Source organism: Mchenga conophoros, linkage group LG16, assembly GCF_057382185.1.
Source record: "Mchenga conophoros isolate Kocher_MC1m ecotype Shallow Benthic linkage group LG16, M_conophoros_male_GT1.1, whole genome shotgun sequence".
NCBI lineage: Eukaryota > Metazoa > Chordata > Actinopteri > Cichliformes > Cichlidae > Mchenga > Mchenga conophoros.
In genome coordinates this window covers 3,632,395-3,655,151 of record NC_140541.1, presented here as the reverse complement: position 1 = coordinate 3,655,151, position 22,757 = coordinate 3,632,395, and the positions used below count along the sequence as shown (strand labels likewise).

Below are 22,757 nucleotides of genomic sequence, written 5' to 3'. Positions count from 1 at the left end.
CGTGGAGAAGGTTTATCACACATAATAAAAAACATGAACCGTCTGGCTGTGGGGCTTTTGTTCGTTTGGATCTCCCGAGGCAGCAAAGAGACACGGCAGCCGTTTTTGGACTTGAACCTTCAACTGCATCTTAAATGTAAGAAAATGCACTTTGGGCATATTCGTCTTCTCTCTCCTGCCAACATCAATTTGTTCATCTGCCACCCAGCAGAGGATGTCTCCCAAGTACAGTTCAAGAATCAAACACGTCTCCTTTAAAGTTCCTGCTATGACGAAGAGAACTGAAAATAATTATGCAGTAGTGACAAACATCTGGCAGCTACAACACTGTTGCAATAGCGTTGCTTGTGATATTTTTCAGTTTTAACAGAAGATGTACCAAAACATTTTTATCAGTTTATTCTTGAATCAAAATCACCTTAAAAGAACATCAGCAGCTTTTTTTTCTCCTGAAAATGAGGAACTCCCTACCAACAACAACTCAGCTCTGTCCAGTTTACCCCATTCATGTTTACTGTGGCTCTTTGGCTCAGTCTAACACTGCACTCGCCGTGTTTGGGGGAACAAACAGTCTTTGAATCTAACAGAGAGCAATGCAAGTGTAACTCATAGAAACACAAAGTATTGGGAGATGCACTGTGTTCAAAGAAGCTATGGTTACCTATTACTACGGATGGGTACCGGTGGTTCTGACATAAACGGTAGTAACCAGACCGAAAAGCAGCGCACATTTCGGTGCTTTTTTTCCCTGAGATGTCACACACTTTGGATTCCAGCCAATCATTTTACCTTTCCGAGGATAGTAGGCGGGCCCAGGTACGTACGTTGTTTTAGAGCAGAGCTACAGAGTAAAAATGCCCAAAGCGAAGCGGTCAAAAGTCTGGCTGTACTTCACAGCAAAAGATGCAAACTCAGCAGCAACAAGTGCTTTAAGCTGATACTGTGCAAAGGAGGTAACACCTCGAATCCGATGAAACACCTGGTGACGCATAGCGTTTTGTTAAAAGCCGAGAAATGCACCATATTTGACAGCTTGCTGCGAGACCTCACACCGAGCACATCTACTGCGGGTGTGGTAAATCTCCATTAGTGAGTTAGCGCGGATCGCCCCGTGTGTGGGGCTGGACGGTCCTTATCATTTTGCAGAAAAAAAGAGACTGCTAAAAATGAAAACATGAGAGGTTTTTAGACAAAGTTTGTGTTCTCCATTGTTTAAGCACCGGTTCGAGCACCGTTTAAGCACCGGCACCATTTCAAAAGTACCGATTTGGCACCGGTATCGGATAAAACCTAAACAATACCCATCTCTACCTGTTACCTAGATTCTGGTGCTTTACTTGCACTTGGCAGCCTCCATGAAACACTGTGTGTAAAGGACAGTCCGTTTTGCAAGTTCAAGTCAAACTGCTCAAATTTTAATACCATCAATTTGCACATCATAGGCCATTTAGTAAATATTTGATCATCAAGCACCCTGTAAGTCACTATCATCAGAACAAGATTCTGTCAAACACCCAGTAACACCTTCACCCAGAGAAACCCCCAAAGTTAGCAGTGACACACAAACAGCTCCCAGTCCCACACAGATGTTTGTGACTCTTTTTAAAAACCAACAGTCATTTTTAAAGACACAAGAATTACAGTGCTGTGCCATTACTCATCACCTCACCTTCGAGATGCTTAACAAATGATATATTATTAATCTTTAGTTTAAAACGAGACAAAATAGGGGGTTAAACCCTAAAAATCCACTCCCTCCCTCCAACAGTTTGTTTGCTGTTTCTGGTGATTGGTGAGGGCTAAATGACAGCACTGGTTAGAGGATGGGAAGAAACAGACCCTGAGCTTTCAGTGTATTCTGGGTTAGGAAATCAGATCATCAGAGTTAGGCCGACTGCTGGGACAGCAGGCTGTGGGTGAGGCCGGGCCGAGGCACTGCTGGTGATCCAGGCACTGCTGGTGATCCTCGTCAATACTGCTGTTGCGTTGAGACCAGAGCTGATGGCTGACCACCACCCTGAAGGACAACACAGGAGAGGGCAGCAGAGTTCACTTAGAGACCGGTGTGCAATAAACCCACATCCTTTATTACTCTAACTTCCATATGATAGGTGTATTACTGGAATAAACCCTGTACCTGGCTCTGGAAGGGCTAACCACGTCCTGTCTGTTGTGTTCAAACCTGGAGCTGTAGCTGTACTTACACCACTACAAAGACAGACTGATTTCAGCATTTTAAAGGAGCCACTTTCTCTTCTAGTTTTATGTTTTCCTTTCATTGTTCTGCAGTTTCTCACCATGTGAGCAGGGTCACTGGTTCCCAGATGGACTCCTTGCTGGCAGAGAGGTCTCAGTAGGCTGATACCTGCACGTAAGACAAAGCAAACCTGAGCTGCAGTTTCACTGTTTTCCCTTCCCTCTGTGGCTACACGCCAAAGTCACAGCAGTCCAGCTGAATACATAACAGTGAAGTTGCACATGGACCAGCAGGAGATGAACAAACCATACTACAAGGTTAGTGCCCCCCAGCCCACTGGAGTACCGACAGCTTAAAATAAATAAATCAGAAATAACAGATAACAATCATGAGTCGCATGAGCTGCAATACTTTTTCTATGTTTGTTTGATGTTATTATTAGTTCATTTTGCCAGAATGGTTTTTACCACCATACACACGAGGGATGGGTGATATGTAAAAATTCATCAGTCCAATAACCGACGATAGGCGATATATGCACAGACCATTTGTGGGCGGAGCAATGCAATCATGCACGGACTGATTTGCGTGTTTAGGTCCAGCAGGACAAGCACAGAGGTGAGTCCACTGTCAGAGGCCATAAGAAGATCATCTGTAACCTTCACTAAAGCTGTTTCTGTGCTGTGATGGTACAGCGCATTGAAGAGGATAACAGTGGGTGAATTATATCCTTAAACTTAGTTACAGCACTTTAGAAAGACAAATACTGTGGGATATAGATTCATGTAATCCGACATAATCATCCTGCTATCACCAGGTTTCTGTGAGGTTCATCAATTATTAGCTCATGACCTGATGTTTAACAATCCACATTTCACTGATTTACTCTTTGGTGCAGATGTGGAAGATGCTGAAATAGTTACTGATTTATGGTTGTTTCTTCGGTGGTCTGGAAGCAGACGCAGGCTCTAAGGGGGTGGGCGTTTTCTCCCAAATATCTATACTGCCTGCTTCATTTTTGGACATCACTCAGACAGACAGCTAAACATATCAATCCTGTTCCAAATGGGGAAAGGGATCAGAGAAAACTACAGAATCTGACAGTGTTTTGATAAAGTTACAGTTATCAAGAACTGCAAAACCTAAAAGAAAAGTTAACATCAGTCAGGTGACCGTTATCTTATTTCAAAGCAGCAGTGCACATACATTTCGCCCTGTTGTTCCAGTACTTCTGCTCCCACTCATCCAGTAAGATGTTGAGGTATCTTGGACACTCAAAGAAGCGAAGGTAGCGAGATGATGATGGTGATGGGAAAACGCGCTCGAACTCTCCTCGACGGTTCAGCTCATCTTCACTCTCGGCCAGAACCCGGATTTCCTCTGGAGTCAAAACATCCAACACCGTGTGCATCAAGTCCTGAGAGAGAGAAAATGAAGGGCACAAGGTCATAACTGCTTCTTTGTGTTATTGCTAACAATGAAACCAGTGCTTGTTTCCACCACAAGCAACCAATTAATAAATAATAATAACCAAAAAACCTGTAGCTGTATGCACTTACGCTTCCTGTTAAACTATTAAAGTCACTGTGTAAACCTGTGTGTGTGTGTGTGTGTGTGTGTGTGTGTGTGTGTGTGTGTGTGTGTGTGTGTGTGTGTGTGTGTGTGTACCCGGTTAGCTTCACCCTGTTTCAGATAAAAGGCTCTTTTGACCTTCTCATCAGCAGACAGATCCACTTTGGGCCTCTCTCCATTCCCTGCGCACAAACTACAAACAAACAAGTGCACGCATGTTCATGACGAGGTCATTTCTGAGGCTGCAGCTAAAAACCCAGAGGGGTAGTGTCTTATTGTTACCTGCTGGTGGAGCTGGATGCACTGCTGCAGGGGGTAACCACATCTTCTCTTGAAGGAATACGAAAGCCAGCCAAGTTCAGGAGATCTTTGATCATCTGACCCTTTATGGAAACATCGAGCCCCGTGTTGGAGTGAAGGCTGGATCAGAGTTACAGATGTAGTTAAAGGTAACTTTTTTTTTTAAAGAAATGTGTTATTTTAATGTGGGCATTTGTTACCTAGGCGATATGTTCACTTCTAGAATCCAGGGTTTGAGATTCTCGTCCAGCAGGATGTCGAAGCCAAACAGCTCGTGGCAGCTGTAAGGTGTCCGAACGTGCAGCTTCATCAGGCTGTTAACATACGGCTCTGACCTGGCCACGACACGGGAGGGAGGAAGCTGATTTCAGCATCTTAATCCTTGTCCTAATGCACAGTTTAATCTTCAGAAATACATACAGGGGTCTTTTCTTTTAACAACCTTTTTAGCTTTAAAGGTGCAGCATGTTTGTGAGGTTAGCACCTTTTAGAGCATTTTTAAGGACATGTTCCTCAGTGGAAAGATATCACAATTTCTGCATTGAAATACACATCTAAAGAAATATCACAGGCTATAAAAATAAAAACAAAGATTCAAATCAAATACCAATATTTACTCTAGATAGGGACTCAGCTGTGAAGCAATCAAAACTGGGAAAAGAACCTTTGAGCTCGAACAGTTAAACAATGGGTGGGAATCTGTCTGCGAGTCTGTCTGTTGCACGAGTAGTTTACGGATGCAGATGGTTTTAGCTAAAAGATATAATACAAACAAACTGATCTCTGCAGCCAGTCACTGAGCAGGCAAACTTACGCTATGATAGTTTTGATCACGATGTCTTTAATCTTCTCCCATATCAGGGTGGTATTGACTCCCTTTGACCCGAGGTACTGCCACAAGGCCTTCAGAGCCCTGAAAACACAAAGTAATATCCTCCCAAGTCATACATACAGAAACAGCAAAGACATTCTACACTACACTGTTGCATTTCCTTATCAGGTTATACTAAAAGCCCCTTGATAAGCTGTCCACTGGTCCAAAACGCTACAGCCAGAGAACGGACGAGGAGTAGAAACGGGCTCATTCAAAAAAGCTTAACAACACGGCGTATGCTGTGCAGCGAGGAGAGCTCAGACAAAAAAGCCTGGCACAGCATTGAAAAGCCGCCTACATCTGTGTCCAAAGGTCAAAAGGTCACATTCTCTACAATTCACACTTCAGCTCGATTCTCTGTGTTACCATTTGTGCCCCTGGCAGGCCTTGTAATCACTGTTGGTCTGGTACTCAGAGTTCTTCTTGTTGACACTGTAGTTGGTCAGGTGCATGAACTTATTACTCAGAGTCTTCATGGAAGACGAATACCTAGAGGCATGGAGGGGTGATAACTGAATCTCATTCATATGCATCCCATGTGAAATTAAGTGGCACGATCAACGTGGTGGAAAACTCACTTGCAGCTAGCAAATCGAACCAGTCCGTCTGAGAACATGTAGACTCTGAGTGGGTTGTAAGATGTCACATAGACGTAGAGCCGCAAGTCAAACTTGTTCCCACTGATGAGGTAGGGCTTATCTAGATACCTGCAAACATCCAGTTAGAGCATGTTAATGCAGCAACACTGAGTTACTTAGGCTGCTGAGCTCTAAACTATTAAAGGATTACTCACTTCTGAACAAGTAGAGGTCTTTTACGAGGCATCTGACTCCACTTGTGAATAACCTGAATGCCTATTCCTCTGGCTGATGCGGGCTATGGAAGAAAAAAAAGAGAGGAAACAAGTAATAACAATAAACTAAAACATAAATAAAACACATTTTACTCGATTCATATACAAATCATGTGTAATATGTGCAGGTGGATCCACACAGTGGTTTTACTCAGACTACAGGAAGCCTCTGTGTGTTAACAGTGCCAACACACAGAGCTGTACAATGACACTTTGTTTTTTCCATAGTTCAACCTGTCTCTAGTTTCTAATCTATAACATAACATATTTAATTATCTTAAGGAAATAAAGCTAATGTGCGTCAGACAGTTGTATTGTTGCACATGTTTGTTGCCCCGTAGGTGTTTGTGACTTTAATAAACCAGCTGCTTCCACCTCCACAACAACAAACCATCTCAGCTGTAATGGGAAGTTCATCTGAACTGTTGTTTCCACAAAGACAGTGAAATTTCTGTTATTAGATTACTCGCTCCATCTGAGCAGCTAGTTTCCTTTAGTCGATGAAATGAACTGGAAGCTCCTGCATGAATGTGTGCTGTGTATGTTTTTTATGCTACTATCCCTGCTAAGTAAATCTGGCAGATAGTGTGCTGTCTATTACAATCACAGACGTGCCTGCAGATTTTCAGTACATAAAATTCAAAGGTGGAAAGTAAAGAATTACATTTACTTGCGTTACTGTAATTGAGTAGTTTTTTTGTGTATTTGTACTTTTTAAAGTCATTTTTCAAGTCGGTAATTTTACTTTTACTTAAGTATATTTTTTAAAAAGTATTGTACTTCACTACATTTTCAATCACACCCGTTACTGAGTAAATTAAAAGAACAAACAGAAAAAACAACAACATTGCGCTTCGGAAATACTGCAGGGAATGATGGGTAGTAGAACAAATTAGCGTTGGGTCAGGATAAAGATGGAGTCTGACATCGGCAGTACGGATCCAGCGAAAAAAGAAACCCCGTCGAATTCTGCTGACCCTGAACTCGAAGAAACGGATGTGAACCCCTGGCCGTATTTAAGGGACCATTTTGGCTTCAAGTGCAAGAAAGGCAGCAGCTTTATTATGCAGTGCAAGCTGTGTTTGCCCAGAGAGACCGACTTAGCAGCTTTTAAAAATTTCACATCAAACCTGCGCAAGCATGTAGAGGTAAGTTTACTTACATTTTTCCTGTTTGTTAATAATAATAATTTCTTTTTTAAAAAAATAGTTAAATTAGACAGAAGACAGAAGCGGCTACTTTCTTACTTAACCCACATTTGTTCACACATGTGCAGAGGTGATTTTGTTGTTCTCAAACTGATCTCCCTGTTGGAGCTCAGTCTGGGGGGAGTTATTTTTTTCTCCTTATCTTTCCTCGTGTGGTGCATTTTCCATTGTTATACCTCTCTGACCCGTCTTCCCCATGTGATGTTTGTGTAATGTATGTATGGTCGGAGGGTAAGTCGGCGCTGGCAAAGGTCGGCATCCTTAACCCAATTTCCTTCAGGGTCAACCTTCAGGATCAATAAAGTTTTATTGAATTGAATTGCTCCTCAAAATTAACAGAGCAGGGCCAAGTATAAAAAATGAAAACACATTTTTATAGCAGCTGCCGTACGGCTCAATTCAGTACTTGTTCTCTTATTTGACATTAGAACACATTCTCATGTAAAAGAATTGGTTGGTTTGGTGACCATTATCCATTTTGATGTGTAGACTTGCAGTTTAACTGCCACTGCGCTTTAATTTGTAAAGTTTTTCTTTTAATTAAAAAACAACTACTTTGAGATTTATCCCATTGTCTGTTTCGCACTACTCAGAAGAGGCTGTCCTCCTGCTGACAAAAAAGTAACTATGTAACTTTTACTCTGAGTAAATTTTAAATGAGCTACTTTTTACTTTTACTTGAGTACATTTTTAGACAGGTAATTTTACTTGTACTTGAGTAAAATTTCAGCAAAGTAATAGTACTTTTACTTGAGTAAAATATTTTAGTACTCTTTCCACCTCTGATAAAGTTACACTCTATGACCTGAACGTACAGGTTTGATGATCCATTTTTGTTTGGCGCCCCCTTCCTCCCAGGCTTTGCGGAGCAGCTTGATGTCTTGAGGAAGAACAAAGGTCTGGGGGAAAAAACTGAACTCTTGTTTGCCGAAGCGGACTTGCATCTTGGATAGGTTCCTCCACAGCCGGTCCTTTCTCCCAATCTGAAATGTTCCTGGAAAATGGTTCAGCTGGGACACACAAATACACAAAAGTACAGTCAAAATCTGGACTTTCTCAGCGTACTATCAAGAGTAGTCCATGTGCAGGTGCTGACCTTCTGGTGTTCTCCAAGAGCTTTGAAGCCAGGTGACTTCATGTGGTGTCCCCAGCAGCCCAGCCAGTCATGGCTTTCTATGTGACAACACGTGTTTATCAGCCAGGGTCAGGAGTTACCTTTTTATCTTAGCCTTTAAATATTAGACTGAAATTCTTCACCATCTAATGTTTTTGTTGCCCCCATAGATATACACTAACCTCAACAATCATATGACCCCTATGAGCAAGCACTCAGCGACAGTGGGAAGGAAAAACTGCTTTTTAACTGTACACAAATCGTTTTAGAAAAAAGCAATCTTGTCACAGCTAATCCCAGAGACTTTCAAAGAACCAGTTTCAGCAATATCTGTGTGTGACATGTAGCGACATGTAACAACTTACTCTTTGTGACTCTGAAGTGTGATCTGCCGATGGTTTGCTTGACAATATTAGGAGTTACGGTGCTCATCTTCCATTTTAACAGTCGCCTTTGCTCTGCAGGAAGCAGTTCCACTGCAAAGAACACCGATTCATTCTTTTAACAGGTAACACATGCTGTAAAATACAGTATCCAGAGGTGTATACAGTGAAGAAGTGAAAATATTAACATAATAATCAACACGTTCAGGCAGCTGCTCTGCTCTGTGTTGGTACAGGGCATTGAAGATAATAACAGTGGGTGGATTATATTCTTAAACTTAGTTACAGTGCTTTCAGAAAGACATCTACTGTGATAAAGTCCACTCCCCACTGCTGTGTAATCAATTATTGTAAATGTTATCAGGAAATGATCAGACAGGAAATAGTTTTCTCTGTTAAGAGGGTACAGAGGCAGGAGAGTGTGCTCTGTTTGTTCTGAGAGGAACAGGAAGTGCTACTCTACTGCAGAGAGAGCTCAAACTAAGTGAGAGCGCCCCCCAGAGGATTGTTCTCTGCCTGGGTTATCCTCATTATCTGAGGGTGGGCTCTACAGATGTATGTGCCCAGAAAACTCCAGCATACAATGGTCTACATACTGTGATAGACCAGAAATCTACAGATCACTGAATATTACTCTTGTAACAATGCACCATGTTTGATTGATGAGTAAACCTCTGTCATGGGTTTTATCTTACCCAGCAGCATTAATGTAGGCTCTGAAGTAGCCACGACTATTTTAACAGTCGACGCGTCGTTTGAAGCTTTGTAAGATCCTGCAGTAGGATTTAAGAGTGTAGTAAGGGACTGAAACAGAAGGTGGCAGCACTGCATCTAAGAAGGATGCCAGCTGCCGTTAAACGCCTTCTGTCCAAATTCAGGGGCCGCATCGTCCTGAGGCCGCATTTGAAGGCCGATTACAGTGACGCGACGAAGCCTGTCCAAATTCGGCTGTCAAATGCGTCCTCCTTTTCCCCAGATCTGGAGGATAGGTCGGGTGTATCCTTCGTGACCCACCATATCCCAGAATTCATAGCGCGGCTCTGCCAATTCCAGTTTCCAACAATGGCAGCAGCTGCTTAGTTTTAATATCACTCTTATTAATCTTTCTGGGTCACAAAATAAACGTTTAAGATATTTTCAGGTGAGACTGTAGCTGTGTAAACTTCAAATATCTGCTCGGTTCATCAAGTAATCACATTTTTCCAAAAGTGCTCCAACGTTTTCAGAGACATCCGTTACCCACCAGCTCGATAGCAGACAGGGAGGTCAAGGGTCACTAGAGCCGGCGAGAGCAGCGAACTCCTGGAACATCATTTTCAAACCCCTGTGGTCTTTGGCTACTCAGGTTAAACATGATACATAAGTCACTCAGATAACTTAAACATTTGATTGTTTGGCTTTTTCCAGTGTTTTATTTGTTCCTGAGTAAATCTGTTTGGCTGAGATTAAAGTTCTAGTTTTTACACAGCTGAATAAACGTCAAGCAGACAGCTGATTATCAGAAGTGTGAGATGGTTGGGAGTTTACTCCAGTGTCCTGTTATATTTTACATATGAAGGAGCAGACGGCCGAGTTTATTAAACTCCACCGAGACAATCTGCAAATCTGCAAACTATCATCTTGTCTTTATTGTTAGTTAGCACATACCTTAAACACATCGAGCTGTAAGCTAATGATCGTTATATAAGAGCAGATGCTGCTGGTGCAAGCAGCTGTACGTTTTACGTCCAATGGATGATGATCTGATTAGTCGACTATCAAAATAATCGTTTGTGGCAGCCCTACTTTGGAGACTGCTGGTATTATGCACTTGTCTGGAGTGCTCTGTTACAACCACACCATAAAGACTTGTGGTATCGGTCACACTAACCAGCAACCTACAAGTATGGAGAAACTAATGCAGATCTTTCAAAGTTTCTTTCTTGGCAATACTGGTTGGTTTCTGGTGGTGTTGCATGGCTGTAGGTATGAATGACAGACAGCATAGTTCAGGTGGTGTGTGGATTTGGGTGGCTTGTCTGTGTCCCTCTTACTGAAGTTGTAAAAAAGCTTGATGGACTGTAAAGGCTGGAGCATGGTTGGTCCTCCAGCACACAGCCAGCTTTGCAGACCGATCTTCACGTGTTGTAGCAGTTTACGGTCACCAGGGGACAGAGTCACTAACAACATGTCTGTGGGCTTCTCCTGCTCGTGCTGATGTTGGGACTTCAGACACGTGTTATGACAAACAAAGCGCTGAACAGTGCAGCCACTCTTTCCTTCTCATCCTGTTTTCTAAGCTCCTTTTCTGTTCCAGGCCTGAATTCACCCATCAGCATCTGACCTATGCACAGTGCCATCCAAAGCTATGTGCTGCTGGTTTTTATGAGAACTGCATGCAAGTACGACTGCGTAGGTGTCCCTCACTCTGTGCTGGAAAATAGTTATGCAAATGGACACAAACCTAGTAACATAACTAACAGGTGGCAGCTGCTCAAACCACTGATGTTCCCGGTTTGTCAGCTGACACAGAAGGTCAGCATCTGTCGAGGGGTCAGGTGTGCATTCTGTACAGGTGTGTGGATGTTAACATGACAGAAAAGCTCTCACTGCTAACATGACTTCAGAGGCTGATCTGATGTTGTGTGTATATCATGTTAAACACAGCATAAAGTGCCACAAATTTGATTATTGAAAAAAAATGTGATTACAGTCTTCAAATAGGTCTTAAAAAAAAAAAAAAAAAAAAAATATATATATATATATATATATATATATATATATATATATATATATATATATATATATATATATATATATATATATATATATATATATATATATATATATATATAAATATTCATCTGGGTTAAACTTTTTCGACTACTTTTTGATTAGCTAACAAGTCACAAATTAGACCGATTCAGTGCAAATTCAGTGGTAAATTAACCAGAAGTGCAATCTTCCAGCTAAGAGCAAACATTTTTTAGACAAACAAGCATTGTAAATATCTGCAACGCAGTAACAGTGGAGTCTAAAAATACTTCTTAAACATATCTAAACGATTCAGCTATTTTCCATGCTGTTTTAGCCCTGGCAGCGACTGAGGCTGTGGAACCAAACGTTTGGTGACCCCAAAATGAAAAAAGCCATAAATGAGATCATGTGGACGTGTTGTAAAGATATAAATCAAGAAGTTACAGGGTGTTGCAGAGACACATAAATAACTGAAGATCAATGATCTGTGATAGTAAACTTCTTATATTACAGTTACAACTCTGACCTTTCTCATTGGCGGTGCTGAAGTAGAGGGTCGGAGGGATACGGGGAAACAGACTGGGAACTAGTGCTGGTTGCTCCTCTTGACTGTCTCCTGGTTCCAACGACATTGGCTCCTCGATGCTGACAGAAAGACAAAGTAATGAACATCATCCCTATGCCCACATCTCATGGTTAGAGTTACGTTTGCCAACTTCTAACTACGAGACGCTGGCATCTGGTTCACAGTTGTAATGTCAAGTCTCCTCTGCTCATAGAGAGCAAGCAAATACACCATCTCATAGGACAGTATTTCAAAGGCGGTTCAAAATAGGGCTGTGCGATATGACCAAAATCTCATATCCCGATATAAAACATCTATCGTCCGATAACGATATAAATCACACAAATGTAACATTTTCTGTCAATTCTGTGAATCTCGGGCAGGTGAACTGTTTCCTGCTGGGCGTCGTGTAGGTGAGTCGAGTGTTTTAACCGATGCATGAAACGATGCATTTTTAGACAGAAGTTGTAACGGCGCCGTTTCCTTTGTGAGTATTTCTTACACGGCGTGCTGCGGGGAGAAGCCTGTTCTAACGTTTTAGTCTAAGGTTTATTTTTTAGCACCTGGCGGCTCTTTTTTGCTTCTCATCCGTAAATAATCTGCATCTTTCACGTGATTCAGTTTATTTTGAAAAGTCTCAACAGGATCTTGAGCTTTATTGTGAAAGGTTTATGTGAAAAATAAACAAGCGGACATGCCGTGGTGTTACCGTCGCTGTTGCTAACGACAACGCATAAAGACATGCGCCTGTCTGTCCGTAGTGTGGTGATATTAAATATAAGAGAAAGAGAGAACTTTAAGAAATTAATAATAACTACAGTGACATCAGAACATGAAAAACATTGCTGTAAACAGTTTATTTTGCGACACCACGAAACAAACGATAGCGTAAAATGAAACGATGTTTTATATCGTCATCCGATATATATCGTTGTATCGAACAGCCCTAGTTCAAAATGACAAGTTAAATGATAAACAGTCAACCTGATCAGACAAACATGCCAGAACACTCACATGACAGTCATAGGAAGCAGAGATCTTCTTCCAGTGATGACAGGTAAGCTTGACGGGAGCTTTAGCTTTCAGGGAGGGGTGTTATTTTATTTAGAGTGCCAGTCTATTTAGATCAACACAAACCAATCAGCTGGATGGGTTAAAAGGAACAAATGTGACAATAGCAGTCCTGATCCAGAGTGGTTTTACAGAGAATCAGTTCCTAGTCTTTGGTAGGCAGTTCTACTGTTCACGCCATAACAGAGGATAACAATATGATGCACAATGCTGCAGACCTTTCCACCACTCTCCAGCTGTCTGCCCCTTTGAACTGAAAGAGTTCACAAGCTCTGATGGACAGAGGGACATTTGACACTACTTTAGGAGAACAATCAGAAAGCACCAGGCCCTGAAAGGAACGTTCAAATCTTTAAAGGTTTCTGATGGAAATTAAAGTGGGTAAAGTGCTTTATAAATAAAGCTGGTATGGTATGGAAAATGGTAAAAAAGCTAGCTGAAGGTCAGAGTAAAAGCACAGGTTACTGAAGTACTGGAACTGCTGTAATTGTGGTGGTATACAGTCTCATATGTGTCCCAAATAACTGCTGTGGCGGAGCAGCATAACATGGGAAGCAGGTGCTGGAGCTACAGCCACTAATGTTGCGACTCTTAATAAATCAGTAACAGCCAGCTGCAGGAAAAAGTTGAAATACTTCGGAATTAACAGGATTTCTGCAACAACCCGTCTGGAATCTGCTCTCGTCTCCTCTACTTCAGGTATTCCAGTTAGGAGAGGAGGCTGGAGTTTGGACAGTTTCTTTAGACTAGGTGGTGAAGGACGGCTTTAAGCAGAAGAGGAATCATTTCTACCGGGGATTCTTCTAATTCAGTTTCATTTTATAAATGACAAAATTGTGTCAGCAGATGAGATAAAAGCAATCATTACTGTTGATAAACTAGTATTAAATAAATTATTACTTAAAGTTTCTCAGGAAAAACTTGCATAGACTGTTTTGGTGCTTACATTTTATTTATGTCATCAGTTTTCCTTTTATTTTTTTGCATCCTTGTCACACTTGCATGTTTCAGATCATCAAACAAATTGTAATATTAGACAAAGATAACCCAAGTAAATAAAAAGTGCTAATTGGATTTAAGAACACACTTTGACTGCAAAACCATTATTGTGATGCATTTATTTATTTTCTTCAGTGATTCAGAGAGCTGGTGTTTTGGATCTTTATCCTCCTACGTAACTACACTGGATGCCAGTGTCACGGCTGGCTCACAAGGAGGATTACAACACCTGTTTACTCTGATAAATGCTGATAAACACGCTACCAAAAAGTGCAGAGATCAAGCACAAAGGCTGGCTAGCAAAAGTGGGCAGAATTCATGGTTTCATCAGTTACTGCAAGACCTCCAGGTCCTGAAGCAGCAGAGCAGCAACACACCATCACATGACCACCACTATATCTGACTGTTGGTATGATGGTGTTCTTATGAGATGGGTGTAATGAGGAATGCAAACTTGTCAGTCCACAGAATATTTTCCCAAAACTCAAGATGTGCTTTGGCAAACATGAGACGAGCCTTCGTTCTGACACCACTGCTACGTCTACAGTGTTGTACCACAATGCTGCTGCCACGCTTGTGGCAACAGGTTCACATTTTAAGTGAGCGTACTGATAAAAAGGATGTGCTGAAGAATGTGTTTATGTTAGGTTTTAAATATCGCTTAAGTAAATGTGCCTGTGCAGCATGTTTGCGTGTTTTTTGTTGTTTTTTTACTTTTACTTCCCTTTCAATTGACAAAGAACCATATTTGGAATTGGAAGAATTTTTGTTCTATGAAGGTCACAGTAAATAAACCAGTGATGGTGTGTGTATGGTTACTGCATGTCTTACCAGGAGGGGAGAGTGATGCACCCTCCGGATGAAGTGCCAGTGATGGAGGAGCTGTCTGACTCAACAACAAATAACAATGTTCTCATCAGTACTATATTATTACATAATTATACAACATGTCATAATATCATCAACAAAAAACTGACCAGCTGATTAACTACAGCACAAGTATGATAGAGTTTACTTAAACGTCTCACCGTCATCACTGCAGGTAAGCTCATCAGCCAGCTCCTCTTCTTCTACATCCGCCTGTGCAGCATGCTCTGGGCTGAGCAAAATCAAGTGTAATCACTAAAGGAAAGATGTGAAGGAGGGAAACCTGAAATGTGATGTAGCTGATTCTCACCCAGGCGGAGGGGGAGTCTCTTCAAGCAGGGATTCCTGTGTCGGTGAAGGAGAGGAAAGGGATGGAAAGAAATCTGATGTGGAGGCTGGCTGTCCCTGTCTTGTGAGGCGAATGGCTGAAATCTGATTGGTCATTGAGCCCACCAAGGCTCCTGCAGGACAGGAGGAAACATCTGCATGTGAACTACAGGATTGTGCTACATAACTACACAGTACTGTAAATACAAAACTGGGGCCCATTAAAAATCTTTAAATTAAAAGAAAAACATACAAACAAATGAATAAATAAATAAAAAGGCCTCCTTTGTTTCAATAAGGATATTCAATTATTGAGAATGAAAATATATCTAAAGACTCATAATGCTGGGTACGGTTGACCGAGTATGTGTTTTTAAAAATTTGTGACTTTTTTTTTTGCAACATTTGAAACAAAGAACAGTGGGTGGAAACATATTAACCCAGTGGTTCCCAAACTTTTTTTGCTAGGCCCCCCTTTGTTTTAGAAGAAAAATCCCCCCCCCCAAACATCTCCAACATGTCAGGAGTAGTTAGTCTTTATAAGAAGTGTTTGTGAACTAAAAATCAAGAATGTGGGATTCTGTTTGCCCGTGATTTGAACAGCCCAGCGCTGCTCCCGACGCAGGGAAACCCAATCCTGCAGGGAGACCTACCTCCACACTTGTGCAGGTGAAGCCAAAGGGAAGGTCTGCCTCACCATATTTTCTAGTGTTTGGCTCAAAATGAAGTTGGTTTGGAAACATATTCAGTGATGCTTCATCTCCTGCTTTGCGTTTGTGTGGGAGCTCCGTCAAAAGCCTGTCCGTTATGCTAGCAGTGTCAACCCTAACCCTTTGTATTAACCAAAGACAGCCTGTGTAAAACACGACCTATGCTGCTGTGTTGACTTGTATAAGGATCCCAGACACAGAGTTAAAAGTCCAACATTTTGCTTGGGCTTCCCAAAGGTTGATTCTGTTCATCTGGGCGTAGCATCAGTGGGAGAAACGAGTTGTCATCATCCAGGTGACTGTCTCAGCTGACTGCAGGTTTCCAACCTTATAAACAGGACATCTGCACAATGACTAAAACTAGCCCACTGATGAACAATGGGCTGGGAGGTCAGCTCCTTGGCTTGTCTGTATTGAGCAGCAACTCAAACCAGTTTAGAATTATAAATGCTTATTTAGACACTGAGCCATGGCTCTGTACTATACGCACACATTTCTGCATCTTTGCCATTCAAAGACACTTTGTTTCGCAGCTTTGTTTGCTAGTTTAACTTTTCCGTTACGGGAGAAAAGATGTTCCTACAGCCTATTGCATGGCCGGCTCAGACTGCTTCCATCTTTTTTGCCCGGCCTCCAGACCTTTAGTTTATTTTACTTGCTCTTTCTGCCAGAATAAAACCATTTTAACAAACAAACTCACAACAACCTTTGATGGAAAAATGTCCTTTCAAGGAAACTTTCAGAATCAGCTTCTCGACAACCATAGCTAGCTGATTTAACTGCACTTCACTGCCAGGCCCATCTGCACTGCTGTGCTGCAATATGTGCACTGAAATCCTAACATACGGAGAAACATTATGTTCAGATTGGGTCTAGTGCAGTTAGATCATAGAGTTCATTGTGCAGAGAAGACGTGGAGAACGCTAAGCTGATTGCTGCATCAACAGGGTAACAACAGCCTTAGCAGCGTGACGGTGTGGAGTGACATCTACCTCACTGGAAAAAATAAGGCTTGTCACCACTGGGGAAAAATCTCAATGCACAGAGATTTTGCAACCAATGCCAACTCCATATCTCCACAGTCTGAGGTCCAAACCATCCTCCATCTCCCACAAACCGGTGCCTGCTCATATGAGTGTTCAATGGATTAATTAAAGTTTATGAAAATCAGTCAATTAGCTGGAAGATGCAGTTGATCTTACCATTTATGAGTACAATACTCTTTGCTGTTCTATTAATAAAACTCAAAAAACAACTGTACCTTTAAATTAGTTTGTTATCTCATATTCATATCTATACCCAGACAATCTCCACGTCCTGGGTTCCATTAATATGGGTGTAGCACAAGCAAACAAAAAGTTCTGATTACCTGCAGCAGCGTCTGGTGGAGGTGGCTTTTCTGAGTCACTGGCACATTTCAAAGGTGGCGTGGGACTGTTTGGAAAGGAACTGATACGTTTGCATGTGGGCTGGGTTCTTCCCAGCACACTACATGGGATCTGCTTGGTTAGATCTAGTGATGCTCTTTTTTGGGACTTGGTGATTGCAGTTGCTCCCAAAACTGTGAGAGGAACACCTTTCACAAGGAGCTGACAGTCAAAAGAAATGTCAAACAAAGTTGTGCTGCTGTTGTGTGTCTGACCGTATTTTGCTGCTGGTGGGATTGAATAACTCCTCTGTGTAGGTTTTGCTTCTCCTCCTGTGCTTCTCATCTCAGCGTTTGTGCTGTCGAGGCTGGAAGCATCCTTCTCCACAGCTGGCCCCTGATGTTGACAAAGACTAAGGCACATGTCAGGCACGGGTGGCAAAGAGAAACAGTCTGCAGCCTCACACTGCGGAGAAAACAAAACAATATCAGACAGACTTGCATAAACCTAAAATTATAGGTATATTTCTGAAGGTGGCTAAATTACAGTTTTGCCTATAATGAACTATTTGCTTTTACTGATCCCTAATACAGCCCTACACAATGATTGGTTTAAATCACTAGACTTGAACATGTCAAACATATTTATGGAAAAACAAACCATGATGGTTGTTGTGGCTGCACCTACAACAAGCACTGTGTGGAAAAGTAGAAATAAAAGTTGGCTTTGGTGAGTTCGAGCATTAAGCATCATAACAACTTTAAACGTCTAAAATCTGGAACATATTATTCACAACAGGAATCTTGTTTTAGTGCAAGAACATATCAAATAATGGAATTATTGATTCCTTGAATTACATTAGTTGAAGTGTGCCACATATTAAATCCCAGTCAAGTGAGCTTAGACGTGGCTAAAATGATTTTTAAATCATGGTAATTATTATTACACCTGCATTTAATTATTATCTACAGTGTACAAGTTATTGCTCACTACTGATAACTCAACTTCACTTCCAGCTGCAAAATGAGTTCTTTCCATCAGCCCACTCAAAAATACTTTTGTATACAAAATATATTTAAATACCTTCAAAATTATTAAAAGACCCAACATACAACTTGTACAACACACAACTCTCCACAGAATACAATGTACAGGACAAAGCGTGTTCCAAATGGGCTTTACCCACAAACATGCAGCCATTGCACAGGAAACTCTGCTGATAACCATATCCATGTTTTACAGTGCTATACAGCTGTTCAGAGGTTCTGTCAGAGGACATGCTAAAATATAAAGGCAGCTGTAGACTACACAGTCGTTTAAACAATGGCCTGAGCAATTGGTTGCAACCCAAAACATTCCTAGAAATGATCAGTGCTGGAAAAGCACTCACCGTCAGCTTCTTGGTGTGCTGGGAAGCCTGCTTCCCTATAATCAGCAGATCTTGATGAGACACTGCCCCCAGTCCCATAAGTGCATCGCCTGTGGCAGCCTGATGACTCTCCACTGCTGAAATGTTTGCAGACTGAGAGCTCTCAGACGATGTAGATTTTGGCATGGTATCTGGCAGCTGGACATTAAGGCCAACCTGGTTTTCCATCTTGTTACTGGCCTGTGTTAGGCTGCAGCCAGTCTGCTTCAGCCCTGGTACCAGCAGTTTGTTTGGGGTTAGAATTCCATCTGACACAGCGGTGAAGGTGCCATCGCCTTTTTCACAAACAGCAACCACCGGTGACTTGGCTTGGTCATTCTTCCTGGATAGCTCAAAGGAGACATAACTATAAGGCACTTTTGTGACTCTAACTGTCTTGGCTTGTGCACTTACAGGGGTTGTGGTGTTGGGATGATCTGCACTAGAACAAGCCACAAGCTTCCCTCCACCCCAGGGGGAGGACTGGTTGGTTGGCATGGTAAAAACCAGCGATGTCGTCCTTATTTCTAAAGGCTGGTTTTGTGGCAGAGTTTTGGGTGATCACAGTAAACAATTTGACAGTTGAGAAAACTAATACGGTAAATGAATGGCTGAAAGCTCCTCCTCCTCTTGCTGACCCAAAGTTGGTGATTTTCAAGGTCAACTCCAACTAAACAGATAACCAGTTCTTGATAAAGCCAGACCAACAGTAACCACTACTTCCATGGCAAATGTCTGGGCCTCTCATCTGGGCTGGAGGTAAGCAGGAAAACATTGACTTGTGGTTGTGCTGCAGGTTTAGATGTTTTCAGGTGTGAAGTATACGTAATTCAAGATGAATCTTAAGTCTCTGGTTCATCAGGAGGTGTTTTTCCGTCATTTTCTCATATACTGCTGCAGGAAGAAATGTGGCTGCACCAGATTATTCACACTAAGGTATCAGGACTTGACAGGAGAATGGGATCCCCCACAGCCATCATATCATCCTCAGTCACGTTACAGGAAATGAAACTGTCCACTCTCAGCCCTAATACTGTAAGCACAAGAGAAAAAAGCACAGTCAGTTATTATTAATTATTATGAAAATCCTTTCATATTATCATCACTTAGTATTTGCACATATTCAAGCCATTTTACTGCAGTAGGCACATACAATGTCACAGGTAATCCAAATTTTTGTATCACTGAAAAACTGGGTTGTGAACATTTTAGGTTGCTTAAATTACAGAACAAGTTTTAGATTGAGATTAAACTACTTAGAAATATTGCATCTTTATGGTTTAATCTTTGAAGAATAGCATTGGGTGACTGGAAGAATATATCTGTGTTGGTGGTTAACTCACTTAATTGCAGTTGTTTTTGTTTTGGGTTTTCCCCCATATTTTCTGTCAGATTGTGTTCCAATTATATGTTATATTTGAGATGACGGCCGTTGAACACATAGCCCAGCCATAATGGGGGCAGATTGTTGTATTCCGTATGCATTTTTAATTTTGGGTGCCTTTACGTAACGTGTACTACGGCTAACATGCTTCAGGTAATATTAAGGGCATATAGAACACTGTGGCGATGTCCTATAGATCAGCAAGACCGAACGTGGGGAGTTGGCTAGCTTGAAGTAAACTATAACGTCCCATATTCACGGCTGTCGCTGCTGACTTTTGTCATAGTGACGACTGTCAGAGAAAGCGTGGAGAATTCACGTGTGAGCTGACATGCCGCTTCAGTTTAGCTTCACATTAGCCTACTTATAAGTCTAGTTTGATTACGTTAAGTGATAAAATGGTGTTAGCTGACGCGAAACAATGCACCCACCCTGTGGGGTAGCCATACATAAAGACAGTTTAACTAACCTACCTTCAGTTTACCGCTACAATGTTCACTTCGTGTTAGCTTAGCAACCCAGACCGATTCAATTAAACTGCTAAACTGTCGTCATGTGCTCTAAGAACTGCCCGGAGGATAAAATACTTTTATGAACTCATAGGAATCTTGTTATTCTATGTTCGTACCTACTTTGTCTCATGTAATGACTAAAGCTGGTGTTCCTAGTCGAACGATAGGATGCATGTTGCACCGCTGAGCTTAAAAATCCAAATGATACATCAGCGTGACCCAAGATCGTCTATTGAACCAATAAGAGAGCAGGACTTCTTCTTCTTCTTTTTATCAGTATTTATTGGCGGTTGGCAAACAGCGAAATGTTTTGCTTACCGCCACCAATTGGTGTTGAGTGTGGGCCGTACAAACAAACCCTAGAGCAGGACTTCTTCTTCGTAGAGGTTTTTGGCGGAGCGTTACTGCCACCACCTGGTAAAGATACGTCACTTCATAGTGCGGATCCCGCGCTACAGTCCCTAGTAACTGTTGCCAAGGGAATCTGGTTCAGATCTTAGTGGGCACTATTTGCTTCGACACCAAACAGATTACATGAATCTGATGAAATCCTTTGCGTAACAATTCCTAGATTAAACTTTATTTTAATCTCTCCCAGTTTCCTTTTAGGTGTTTTCTTTCAAATAAATAAATAAATAAATAAAATAAATTCACCATATATTGTGTTCTAACATGATACTAACACAGCAAAGTAACGAGAGGTAGGTGTCAAACGAAGGTACTATCTCCCCCACTCTCCAAACTTTCACTATCACTTTATTGTTTTTAAAAATATTTTGAATGCATTCCTAAAGCACGTATATCTCCTCATTATAAGGTTTCAGTATCTGCTGCAGTCCGAATGAACGCCGCTAAAATAATGTTAACAAACACGTCAAATCTCAGTGGGAAAACAAATCCTCTGGCCTGGGTGTGTATTAGGACCAGTGTTGGGTAAGTTACTTTAAATTAGTAACTTAGTTACATTACTAGTTACTTTCATCAAAAGTAACTCAGTTACTTCAAGTTACTCGTTACTTTCAAAGTAACTAGTTACTAGGTAAAGTAACTTTGGTTTTACTCAGACTTCTCTTGTTAATGTGTTGCTAACTGGATACCCAGCAAGAGTGCCAGTCTTCTAGCTTGCTTACTTGCCACAAGTGCACTGTGCCACCTACCAAAGGAAAAAATAATGTGCATATTTCCACGAGAGAAATCCCACGCCTGGACCGTCGTTGACCACCGCCATGATTCTAGCCTAACGAAAATAAACTCCACCTAAACTTGGTTCATATCTGACCCAGATAGACTGCAGGTCATAACTTCTTACCTGAAGTTCAGTTCACCTGACACTCGGACGGGCGGCCGCTTCGGGTTTCTCCTCCTGCCTCCCCTTTCTCTCATCCACCTGCTGCCTCCACCACTTGCTAATGTTACTGAATCTGTGGAAGCTCCGCGATAGCCACCACACGAAGTAACGAGTAACGAGCCTATCTAAATCCCAGTAACGAGTAACGCGTCCCTGATTTTGGCATAATAACTAGTTACCGTGCTCGTTACCACAATAATATCCCAACACTGATTAGGGCTCGGGTGTCTGAATTCAAAGACAAAATGCTACTCAATAATTTGTATGCATTAAAATTACATCTCCAAAAGTTGAATCTGTTCATCTGGACGTAGCGTTTTGTGGGAGAAACGTTTCGTCATCATCAGGTGACGTCTTCAGTCTCAACTGACTGCAGGTTTCAATCTTATAAACAGGACATCTGCATAATGACTGAAACCAGCCCACTGAGGAACAATGGGCTGGGAGGTCAGGTCCTTAATCTTAATTATGCAAATTCTCATGACCATTGATCAGCAATCACTGATCAAAACCCACTGATCAGTGTCCATGAGTCCCATTCACTGTCACGGTTCTGGGTCCGTTGGACCCAGTATTTTGAGTTTATTATGTTTTGGTTTATTTTTGCATTATGGATTGTTTTCTGATGTTCTGGTGCTTTGTTTATTATTATCATTATAGATCTGTTTCTGTTATTCTTGGTGAGGGATCAGTTCTTAGGTTTTGGGTTCTCATGTGTATTACAGTTTCTGTTCAGTGTCTAGTCTGTCTCTCAGTCTCATGTCTGCATCTGGTTTAGTAATTCTTGTTTCCTGTCTTATTGTGAAAGTCTTTGTCTTATGTTAGTGTGTGCAGCTTAGCTCCCCCGTCTCGTTAGCCCTGATCTCCCCCAGCTGTGTCTCCCTTCTGTTGCCCATTCCCTCATTACTACCCTGTGTATTTAAGCCCTGTGTTTTCCAATGCTTGGTGTCGCATCGTACCCT

The 22,757-nt window shown here is 41.7% G+C and overlaps 1 protein-coding gene across 7 annotated transcripts; it reads right to left on the bottom strand.

Moving 5' to 3' along the window:
- Positions 1-384: 384 nt before the first annotated feature.
- Positions 385-20,891, bottom strand: ttll4 (tubulin tyrosine ligase-like family, member 4). Of its 7 annotated transcripts, XM_085250690.1 has the most exons (22): positions 20,409-20,714; positions 18,534-19,584; positions 17,419-17,608; positions 17,146-17,337; positions 15,050-15,200; positions 14,901-14,971; positions 14,704-14,758; positions 11,764-11,882; positions 8,484-8,594; positions 8,101-8,177; positions 7,820-8,014; positions 5,737-5,819; positions 5,522-5,650; positions 5,310-5,432; positions 4,884-4,982; positions 4,270-4,404; positions 4,052-4,189; positions 3,866-3,962; positions 3,404-3,614; positions 2,298-2,365; positions 2,138-2,208; positions 385-2,017 (listed from the first exon to the last, which is right to left on the bottom strand). In XM_085250690.1, exons 2-22 carry the CDS (start codon positions 19,047-19,049, stop codon positions 1,864-1,866), a joined length of 2,985 nt encoding a protein of 994 aa, XP_085106816.1. In that variant the 5' UTR covers positions 19,050-19,584; positions 20,409-20,714; the 3' UTR covers positions 385-1,863. The 7 variants fall into 7 exon arrangements, with proteins under 7 accessions (XP_085106816.1, XP_085106814.1, XP_085106815.1 ...); XM_085250688.1 differs by lacking the exon at positions 20,409-20,714 and adding an exon at positions 20,766-20,891 and having other exon boundaries at positions 17,146-17,608; XM_085250689.1 differs by having other exon boundaries at positions 3,908-3,962; positions 17,146-17,608; positions 20,409-20,719.
- Between the last annotated feature and the right edge of the window lie 1,866 nt (positions 20,892-22,757).

What these genes read in the sequence shown, in the direction of transcription:
- ttll4 (XM_085250688.1), bottom strand. Translation starts at nt 19,049, where the DNA reads ATGCCAACCAACCAGTCCTCCCCCTGGGGTGGAGGGAAGCTTGTGGCT. An exon ending in TCCACCAGACGCTGCTGCAG is followed by an intron (nt 15,201 to 17,145) that starts GTAATCAGAACT and finishes CCTGTCCTGCAG; the next exon opens with GAGCCTTGGTGGGCTCAATG. An exon ending in CTGGAACAACAGGGCGAAAT is followed by an intron (nt 2,366 to 3,403) that starts GTATGTGCACTG and finishes TCTTACGTGCAG; the next exon opens with GTATCAGCCTACTGAGACCT.